General features: G+C 42.9%; 1 protein-coding gene across 1 annotated transcript; it reads right to left on the bottom strand.

Annotated features, from left to right (window-relative positions):
- Window positions 1-6,725: 6,725 nt before the first annotated feature.
- LOC115135782 (mitochondrial uncoupling protein 2) lies at window positions 6,726-10,622 on the bottom strand. The gene is made up of 8 exons (XM_029670858.2): window positions 10,524-10,622; window positions 10,241-10,394; window positions 9,248-9,446; window positions 8,453-8,666; window positions 8,145-8,342; window positions 7,951-8,052; window positions 7,671-7,851; window positions 6,726-7,018 (listed from the first exon to the last, which is right to left on the bottom strand). The coding sequence occupies exons 3-8, from the start codon at window positions 9,371-9,373 to the stop codon at window positions 6,925-6,927; spliced, it is 915 nt and encodes a 304-aa protein (XP_029526718.1). The 5' UTR covers window positions 9,374-9,446; window positions 10,241-10,394; window positions 10,524-10,622; the 3' UTR covers window positions 6,726-6,924.
- Between the last annotated feature and the right edge of the window lie 384 nt (window positions 10,623-11,006).

Raw genomic sequence — 11,006 nt, 5'->3', positions numbered from 1 at the left:
TGGAATAGGGTGCTATTTGGGAGACATGCAGTTTTCTCAAGGCTGCTGGATTCAGTCCTACGGGTGTCGGTGTCAGAGGTGTCTGAAGGCTGAAGAAAATGTCTATCTATATATCTAAATATATATATATTTCACCTTTATTTTGTTCCAGGTAAGCTAGTTGAGAACAAGTTCTCATTTACAACTGCGACCTGGCCAAAATAAAGCAAAGCAGTGTGACACAAACAACAACACAGAGTTACACATGGAATAAACAAGCGTACTGACTGTGTCGTGTGTTTAGTGGGCATGAGCCAAGGAATCATGGTCACGTGAAGGTGTAGCCCCACCTGCGACTTCAAAATCAGCATCTGCCCTCAGCCCAATAGTTATTATCCATGCATAGTCACTTTAATAACTTTACATACATGTACATCTTACCTCAATTACCTCGACACCGGTGCCCTCGCACATTGACTCTGTACCGGTACCCCCTGTATATAGCCTCCACATTGACTCTGTACCGGTACCCCCTGTATATAACCCCGCTATTGCTATTTACTGCTGATCTTTAATTATTATTATTCTACATATATTTTTTGGGGGTATTTTCTTAAAACTGCATTGTTGGCTAAGGGCTTGCAAGTAAGCATTTCACTGTAAGGTCTACTTGTTGTATTCGGTGCATGTGACAAATACAATTTGATTTGAAGAGGGAATTTCCTCTTGGTCTAATAGTAAATTAAGATGTTTATTCCCGCCGTAGAACCGGGTTCATATCCCGTCTGTCGTGTGTGTGAATCCTACTGCTGGAGGGGCCAGAGAGTCAAATAGAGTTTTTAAAATTTGTTTGCGTGTGTGCGTGTGTATTTACAATGTCCGAAAGATGACATACACACAGACAAAGTTCAAAGTTATTTTTAAATCATCCAACAAATCTAAACCCCTGGAGATGGCTAAACTGCATTGGCACCTGGATTGGAACCTCTCTGTCCAGCTCTGTTTGAATACCAATCTGGACTAAGGGCCTAGTGACAATCCTAGGGGGACTCACCCGTATACCATAGGCAGCAGGCTTCGGGGCATTATTCATATCTATATTGATAGCAATAGTCACGGCTTCCATCAAGAACCTGATCCCAGAAGAGAACATTATGGTTTGGAAGTTAAATGATGAGACAAAGTCATTGATGTGAGTAACCAGTCTTTGCACATTGCAATGCATCCTGGTATATCAAATACAACGGTAAAAACAATGCATCTGGGTATGTCAAGCACACCGGTAAAAACACTGGTGTTGCAGTAATTAACATTTACCAAAAGATGGGATCTTACACCCATAACATCTTCCATTTTATAAAATAAGACAAGAACTGTCAATTCGCTAGCAAAACAAACCTACTAATAATATCCAACATGAACCGTTTAGGTTTTTTTCAGGTATAAAATAAACAACATATTTTGATTCTCTTCACTTTTCCCATTTATAAATCTCTGTCTGTCAACAATCCATAATAGGAAACCTACAGATAAGTATTTTAGGTGGCAGGGAAAGAAGCCCGCAGCGTGAAAAGACAGGGCTTTTCTGTAGGACTGCGGGATCATGCACAGGCGTGTCACCTGACTGTCTGAGGGGAGTGTTGATGGGCGATGGAGCAGCCGCCATATGATCCCCTGGCTCTTCGCCCAGTACCTCAGGCCCCAGGTGGCATGCTGGGGTTCTGTCCTTTTGTTATGTGACCCCTATGACAATCAGGGTTCTGAGTAGGTGCTGGCTCAGCAACTCAAAGGTCAACCCTGTTACGGCGGTACAGTGATCCATTTATTTCGACGAAGTAGGAGCGTGGTGCAACTTTCTGCTTTCAACTTTCTGTCCGGTCCCCTGGTAGTGGCTTCATCCGCACCACTTCACCCACCCTGAGCTCAGATAAGTCCTTAATGTGTATAAGAAAAGGGATACTGTTGAAGATGATCGTCAATGAAGCTGAAAAAACTGGTCATGAAATTTATTTATTTATTTGAATTTTTATAATTTTTTTAACATTGAAAAGGCTCATGACACTATGTGGAGAGCAGGCCTACTGATTAAGATGGAAAGACTTGGTATTGGTGGGAGATTTTATAACTGGGGCTTGGCCTTTTAATCTGCCTTTTCGAGTTAAAATATGATCCATTTTATCTGATGCCCACAGAGTTGACAATGGTATTCCTCAAGGCAGTACAATCAGTCCTATTTTGTTCAACATTATGATTATCAAAGTGTTTTTGAATGCAGGTAGGTGTATTGGGGCTTCCCTATATGCTGATGGAGGAGCTATTTGGAAGAGGGGAAAGAATGTCTCTCATGGGATCAAATCTATTCAACAAGCTATAGTGGATGTTGAAAGATGGTCGATTGACTGGGGTTTTAAATTGTTAGTGGCGAAGTCTTGTATGTTCTTCTCGAAGAAGAAAGTTGCTGATAATATACAGTTGTTTCTGTATGGACAGCCTATGGGGAGATTTTATAAGTACAACTGTGTGGGTCTACGGTACAATGAGTGGTATACAGTACTAGTCAAAAGTTTGGACACACCTACTTATTCAAGGGGTTTTCCTCATTTAGTTGTACTATTTTCTACATTGTAGAATAATAGTAAAGACATCAAAACTATGAAATAACACATATGGAATCATGTATTAACCAAAAAGTGTTAAACAAATCAAAATTATTTTATATTTTACATTCTTCAAGGTAACCACCCTTTGCATTGATGACAGCTTTGCACAGTCTTGGCATTCTCTCAACCAGCTTCATGAGGTCACCACAATGCATTTCAATTAACAGGTGTGCCTTGTTAAAAGTTCATTTGTGGAATTTCTTTCCTTTTTAATGTGTTTGAGCGATTCAGTTGTGTTGTGACAAGGTAGAGGTGGTATACAGAAGATAGCCCTATTTGGTAAAAGACCAAGTCCATATTAAGGCAAGAACAGCTCAAATAAGCAAAGAGAAACGACAGTCCATCATTACTTTAAGACATGAAGGTCAGTCAATCCAGAAAATTTCAAGAACTTTGAATGTTTCTTCAAGTGTAGTCACAAAAACCATCAGGCGCTATGATGAAACTGGCTCTCATGAGGACAGCCACAGGAAATGAAGACCCAGAGTTACCTCTACTGTAGAGGATAAGTTCATTAGAGTTACCAGCCTCAAAAACTGCAGCCCAAATAAATGCTTCACAGAGTTCAAGTAACAGACACATCTCAACACTAACTGTTCAGAGGAGATTGTGTGAATCAGGCCTTCATGGTCAAATTGCTGCAAATAAACCACTAAAGGACACTAATAAGAAGAAGAGACTTGCTTGGGCCAAGAAACATGAGCAATGGACATTCGACAGGTGGAAATCTGTCCTTTGGTCTGACGAGTCCAAATTTGAGATTTTTAGTTCCAACCGCAGTGTCTTTGTGAGATGCAGAGTAGGTGAACGGATGATCTCAACATGTGTGGTTCCCACCGTGAAGCATGGAGGAGGTGTGATGGTGCTTTGCTGGTGACACTGATTTATTTAAAATTCAAGGCACACTTAACCAGCATTCTGCAGTGATACACCATCCCATCATGTTTGTGCTTAGTGGGACTATCATTTGTTTCTCAACAGGACAATGACCCAAAATACACCTCCAGGCTGTGTAAGGGCTATTTGACCAAGGAGAGTGATGGAGTGCTGCGTCAGATGACCTGGCCTCCACAATCACCCAGCCCCAACCCAATTGAGATGGTTTGGGATGAGTTGGACCACAGAGTGATGGAAAAGCAGCCAACAAGTGCTCAGCATGTGGGAACTCCTTCAAGACTGTTGGAAAAGCATTCCAGGTGAAGCTGGTTGAGAGAATGCCAAGAGTGTGCAAAGCTCTCATCAAGGCAAACGGTGGTTACTTTGAAGAATCAAAATTATAAAATATATCTTCTATATCTTATAATCTTCACTATTATTCTACAATGTAGAAATGGTAAAAATAAAGAAAACCCCTTGAATGATTAGGTGTGTCCAAACTTTTGACTGGTAATGTACATGAAAAGATGTCATAAATGTTGAAACAAAGTCTAAGAATGTGATGAATCTTATGCTTTCGTCTCTGGTTATGAATGGGGTGCTGACAGACAATCATTGATGGATACTTATAGAGCTCTGATCAGGACAACAATTGATTATGGGTGTATAGTTTATGGAACGGCGAGCAAGACTTGGCTTCAGAAGCTGGACAGAATCCTGTTTAAAACTTTAAGGATACGTATTGGGGCATTTAAATCAACATGAGATGTGAGATGCCTTTGGAATCACGGCATTAAAAAATTGTCATTAGCTTATTGAGTTAGGTTGAAAGGCTGTGAGGTTGAGCATCCCACTGCTACTGTTCTAGATGACTTTTGGGAATATACTAGTAGACAAGGCAGTGGTTTTGGTTGGACAGTTGGAAAGCTTGCTGATGAGAGTGGTTTGAGGGAGTTGGAGGTTGGCCCTTCTGTGGTGATAGGGGATGTTCCTCCATGGTTACTCCCAGATCCTGTTGTTGATCTAACTGTCAAAGAGAAAAGTAAAGATTGGTCAGATGTCAGTGATATAGGGAAACTGGTTGACAATTACACTGGTAGAGGTAGAAGTTATGCTTTTTTTACCGCTTTTCAGAGATGGATCAAAGGGCCCAGAGCGGGCACAGAGAAGCAGGTGTTTACGTTCCTGATTTTGATGTGCAGTTGAAGTCACAAGTTTACAAACACCTTAGCCAAATACTGTACATTTAAACTCAGTTTCACAATTACTGACATTTAATCCTAGTAAAAATTCAGTCTTTGGTCAGTTAGGATCACCACTTTAAGAACGTGAAATGTCAGAATAATTGTAGATTGAATTATTTCAACTTTTATTTCTTTCATCACATTCCCAGTGGGCCAGAAGTTTACATACACTCAATTAGTATTTTGTAGCATTGCCTTCAAATTGTTTAACTTGGGTCAAACGTTTGGGGTGCCTTCCACAAGCTTCCCACAATAAGTTGGGTGAATTTTGGCCGATTCCTCCTGACAGAGCTAGTGTAACTGAGTCAGGTTTGTAGGCCTCCTTGCACACACTTTTTCAGTTCTGCCCACAAATGTTATGGGATGGAGGTCAGGGCTTTGTGATGGCCACTCCAATACCTTGAATTTGTCCTTAAGCCATTTTGCAACAAATTTGGAAGTATGCTTGGGGTCCACATCACCAACAAAATAACATGGTCCAAGCACACCAAGAGAGTCATGAGGGCACGACAAAACCTATTCCCCCTCAGGAGACTGAAAAGATTTGGCATGAGTCCTCATTTCCTCAAAAGGTTTTACAGCTGCACCATCAAGAGCATCCTGGTTGATCACTGCCTGGTATGGCAACTGCTAGGCCTCCTACCGCAAAGCACTACAAAGGGTAGCGTGTACGGCCCAGTACATCACCGGGGCCAAGCTTCCTACCATCCAAGACCTCTATACCAGGCGGTGGCAGAGGAAGGCCCTAAAAATTGTCAAAGACTCCAGCCACCCTTAGTCATACTGTTCTCGCTTTGATTCTGCTTCCTTCAACATGAATTTTAATATTTTTATTTAACTAGGCAAGTCAGTTAACTCATTTTCAATGACCTGAACCAGGTCAAGAACAAAGACAGACACATTCAGTATCAAGGATAAAATACTATCACTTTAAAACCTAGGATGGAAGGCGCTAGGATAACATTCCCGATTAGGTAAGTGAATCACCCACTCAGTGCATGAATGACATCTTGTGCTTTTCATGAATGTGTTTTACAGACATCAGTACCCTCAGGGGCTCAAACCTGCCACATCTAGTCATGCAGTGTGGGGGGGGGGGTGTTGTTTCTTTGATCTGGCTGTTTCCCCCATGCACCCAACAGTATTCCTGCAGATAGTGTTCATTAGAGGGGTTGGGTTAAATGTGGAAGACACATTTACCTACTGCGGTTCAAAATTAGCTGGCTGGCTAAAACCGGCACTTTCACTGAAACGTTGATTAATGTGCACTGTCCCTGTAAAAATAAATCTACATTTCAGTTGACTAGGTCTCCTCCTTTCCATTGTGCGTCAGAAGCGTCATCCCCGGTTTGCAAGGCAACACGATGATCTGGTCTATATGGCCCAGATCTCTGGAGAAGGCGAGACTGCACTGGCTCTCCTGGGTCAGACTTGTACCGAGTGCATGTTCCACTAAAACAGATTTCTCCCATATACTTCAGGGGGGGGGGGGGGGTCCGCTAGTCATTTGTTAAACAAATTGTACATGATTTGACATTGAAGGTATTCCTAACTAATGGTAGTAAGGTTTCCCACAATTCCTCAATAGCAAAAGAAAGTGCCAGTAAAAGGACGCTGACAGTGCATGCCGTTCTGAGAAATGGAACAGCCTGGTACATCAGATTTTCAATCACTTGTCATGAGACCAAGCTAAAAGTTTCATTTCCCCACCCAACCCAAAAATACAGCAAAGTGGTGTCTAGAGAAGCTATGCCCATCTCAGGATCCTTCCCAGAGAGGAGACATCCACTGTGATACTTCCCTCTGACAAGAAACACCTGATCAACCAAGTACTAGCTTTCTGAATCAGCCATAATATGAAGTCAGATTGGAAATCTCCTTTGACCCCCACATTTAGAATTGTGTTCCTTGCAAGCAGGTATAGGTAAGATTCCTATGAATAAGTTATTTGCAAAAAAGACAGAAGTCATAATTAAGTATATTTTATTGTCGAAAGTTAGAGCTTAAAAAACGTCAGTCTCAGGAATACACTTCAGTGAAAGGTGAGTGAAGTGGTTTAAAATGGAAATGACAAACCACAAAAGATAGTTAAAATGGAATAAAAGCAACACCGCATCACCATCCACTGCAGCCAATAGCCAGGTCTACAGAAGAGTGCCACAGATTTAGCGGGCTGCCATCATGGCACGTTTCAGCTGCTCATATGTAACGAACATCACCACGTTCCACGAGCCCAGTCGTAGAAAAGAGGGCATGAACCTGCAGGGAGCAAATTGAGACAACTCAGATCAAGGCAAATGCTTCAATAAACCAGAGGGGGGAAAGAAACTATAACGAACAAAAATAAACACAACATGCAACAATTAAGGAATTTACTGAGTTAAAGTTCATATAAGAAAATAGGTCAATTAAAATACATGAATTAAGCCATAATCTATGGATTTCACATGACTGGGCAGGTATGTAGCCATGGGTGGCCCTTGGAGGGCATAGGTCAACCCACTGGTGAGCCCCCCCACCCCTCCTCAGTTGAAGCCAGTTGGGCTGGCATGGTTACACATGGTCTGCGATTAGGCTGGTGGGACGTAATGCGATAATCTAAAGCGAAGTAGGAGGCAGTCTGGCCACTCCTTCAGTCAGCATGCCAATTGCGCACTCCCTCAACTTGACATCTGTGGCATTGTGACGAACCGCACATTTTAAAGTGGCCTTTTATTGTCCAAAGCACAAGGTGCACCCGTGTAACGATCATGCTGTTTAATCAGCTTCTCGATATGCCACACAGGTGAATGGATTAAGCAAGCAAGCATTTCATAAGGTGTATGAGCCTTTTAAAACCATCCATCTGGTACAACCCAGTCCAGGAGACCCCATGCAACTAAAACACTTATGAATAAGACATATGGCTTACCCTTTGTAGAAGGCAAGAGGTCCCTCCTTGGTCACCATGGCATGAGCACAGTTGAGGGCGCTGCTGTACTGGCCGAGGGCAGAGTTCATATATCTCGTCTTCACCACATCCACGGGAGAGGCAATCACAGTGGTGCAGAATCCTGCACCAAATGCAGATGTGAAGTGGCAGGGGAGGTCATCTGTAGACCAAATGAAAAGGGTTAAGGAGAGGCATCACAATACCAGACAGAAGTTTAAGAGTGTCATTTTAAACAATATATGGCAAGGCAATGGCTCACCAGTCAGTGATGTGTTTTTAAGAAGCGCATCCTTGATGAGGTCATATGTAACCAGCTCAGTGCAGTTCACGATTGCATTGCGGGCAATGTTTGGGCCAGTACCTGCAAGGTGGGGATGGAAATGTTAGCAATACTGCTGACCGAAACATTGGACCAAAGGCAAAAATTAGCCGTGTGATCAAGCAAACACCCACCTCTCCACAGACCACGCATGCCCTCTTCCTTGGCGATGGTCTTGTAGGCCTGCATGGTACCATGGTAACGTCGGTTTGGCCCAGAGGAACTAGCCTGTGCCTGGAAGCGGACTTTCACCACATCTGTGGGTTGGGCTAATGCGACTGCCATGGCTCCAGTTGTACAGCCCGCCAGCAGGCGACTGCCAATCCCTACATCTGGAGAGAGAAAGGGGCAGTTTGAACAGTGAGAGTTCCACTTTGAAGAGAATGAGTATCACTTGAAAAAGGTCAATGTTCACATAGTGGGCGATGTGTAGCCTACTCACGGTCTGAGCCTTTGGTGTAGAATGACTTGACAGAGTCATAGAGGCCGATACGGATGGAGGCAAAGCTCATCTGCCTCTGGAGCCCTGCCACCAGCCCGCTGTAGAGGCTCCTGGCCCCCTCTGTACGCACCATGGTGATGATGGTACCAAACACACCCCGATACCTCACTGCTGTGCCATGACTAGCTGCTGCACCTTTCTCCTCTCCCTGGATCTGTGTGGAACATAAGGGACATGGAGAGACTAAACAGACACTGGGAGGGTGCATAGGAATGACACTGGAGAACGGGGCAGGAGAGTCCAGGCAGTGTCCATGACGCTACATCCAGGGCCTGCAGATTCCAAGGGCTTTACCATCACCTCCTGGGCCGCTTAGTTGTGGAAGGAAGTTGGGAGGGACAAAATTGAAGGAAATAGAAGGTGCAAGTCAGTTTTAATGTTAAGGTCAATACAATTAACCAAAAATGAAAGGGGCCATTTGGGTCAGTGACAAATGTGGTGTTATCTTAAAGACCAACCCAGTTTCAGAATTTAGACAAATGGACAGTAAAACAATTGATGCAGCGGTAATGCCAAGTATCCCTTTTAGTATGACAGCTCACCACATTTGACTAGTCAAATGAGCCCTTTCACATGCGATTTCATATGAGAAACAATGACCATTTCCAACCATCCTGGGTCCCCATCTGCTGAACAAAACCAGGTGGGAAATCCTTGGTTGAGCCATTTCATGGCGCTACAATACAGGACCCCACCAGTTAATTTCAACAAGGAACACATGATCCATAGGCTTACCTGTAGCCGGACTTTGGCTGTGTCCAGGGGAAAGGTGAATAGGTCAGCAATGCAGGCCGCTGTTCCAGCACCGATAAACTTCACAGCAGCGGTTGGGGGCACGTCAGCAGGTCTGAATCCAACCATTTTATCCAGATAAATGGAATGTGAAAATTTAAGAAGACGGATGAGGTGAAGACAAAGGGAACTCTACCCAATTCTGAAAAGGGAGAAGGACAACACATGTGTATTAACAATTGTACAAATGGCAATATTCATAATTCATAATGTTTCCATGTCACAACAACTCAGATTAGACTATGGTAGCCAGGGCCATCTCTAGCCTTTTGGGGGCAATAAGTGAGTTTTAAAGTTAATGTCCAGCAAATCTACACATCTTGCCATGGGGCAGAGATGTTTGGAGTTTTAAATTATATTTCCTGCAATTCAACACATTTGTCATTTAGCAGATGCCCCAAGTGACCACTTACACCTGGAACCAGTCAAATTCATGCAGGCATGGACGTAGCCTACTGTCCCCAAGGGGTCCAAGCAAGTGGAAAATGGAGGGGCTTAGTTCACTGTAGGCAAGCAGTTGTTTCAGACATCACTTACTGGCCTACTCAATTTGCAAAACTGCCATGAGACATCCCCATTGGCGGAGCTGCCTGTTGCCATGTCAGTAGCGCTCTACTAAGCAAATGACTCGAGACAACAAAGGAAGTGCTGTACCTCGTTTACACGATCGATACTGAACCAGATACAGTGAGTTTTCAGTTAACACTGCGTGTAGGGAATGTAGTGAGTGAAACCAAACGCATGAACGCCACAAATTCAAAATAACAGACAAGCCTATATTAATGTTTAATTATAAGTATATTAATGTTGAAGACATTGGAACTTAATATTTACTTTATAAAATTAAGCTATGCATTAACACACCTAGATATCAGGCGAAAGCTTTATCCAACTTCTACATTTATTTTATTTTATAAACCATGTGGCCTACTTTACCTTTACGCAAGTGACCCAGGACGGTGACGGCAGAGATCAGGATTCTCTAAAGGAGTCCCTCTGGTCAAAATTACTTTCAATTATGATTTGGTTGCCTTGTTCTTCCATAGAAAAACGTTCAAAAACGATGTATCCAAAAAACATACTACAAATTCTGAAAAACAAGACAAAACCGGTTTAGTTCAAAGGATACAAGAAAAGGATACAATAAAATAAACACGCTATCAAAGCATAACCAGTAACATCAACTATAGACAGGGGTATAAACATATTAAAAGTTTACCGTGAATAAAATAACGAAAAGTTAAATCAGGAAAAACGATGTCAAATCCTTTGGGTTGATGCCTCTGTGATAACACGTAAAATGAAACCTCGAGAGGAGTTAGCAGAAAGCGGTGAGAAAAAAAAACTGCAGCTGTTTTTATACCACCATTGAACCTGTTGCGTCACGAGAAGGCAACCGCGTCTGTTCTCAGCTGGTTGGCGGATTCGAGCTGAACTGGCCCTGCCCTGGGGTGTATTCACTAGGACCAAACGGAAGCACGAAACGGGGAGGGATCTACTTGAATTTGTCCAATAAAAAAATATTGTTTTTGTTGCTAAACGTTTTCCGTTTGAAGTAAACACTTTCCATGCACAATTTGGACTAATGGACGAGTTCGTTTTGCATGACCTGGTGCCCCGGTAGGGTGGAGATTTCACTTTAGGACCAATGGAATGGTCTAAAATGACCACACTTACACCTCGTCCGGGCACTGGGTGATGT

Source organism: Oncorhynchus nerka, linkage group LG10 (assembly GCF_034236695.1).
Source record: "Oncorhynchus nerka isolate Pitt River linkage group LG10, Oner_Uvic_2.0, whole genome shotgun sequence".
NCBI classification, from domain to species: Eukaryota; Metazoa; Chordata; class Actinopteri; order Salmoniformes; family Salmonidae; genus Oncorhynchus; species Oncorhynchus nerka.
The sequence above is the reverse complement of the archived record's forward strand: the minus strand, read 5'-3'. Positions and strand labels throughout refer to the sequence as shown.

Bases quoted from the DNA above. Each gene is read 5' to 3' on its own strand.
- LOC115135782 (XM_029670858.2), bottom strand. From the start codon at position 9,373: ATGGTTGGATTCAGACCTGCTGACGTGCCCCCAACCGCTGCTGTGAAG. The intron at 7,852-7,950 runs GTGAGCCATTGC...TTTGGTCTACAG, and splicing joins TAAAAACACATCACTGACTG to ATGACCTCCCCTGCCACTTC. The intron at 7,019-7,670 runs GTAAGCCATATG...TGCTCCCTGCAG, and splicing joins CCTCTTGCCTTCTACAAAGG to GTTCATGCCCTCTTTTCTAC.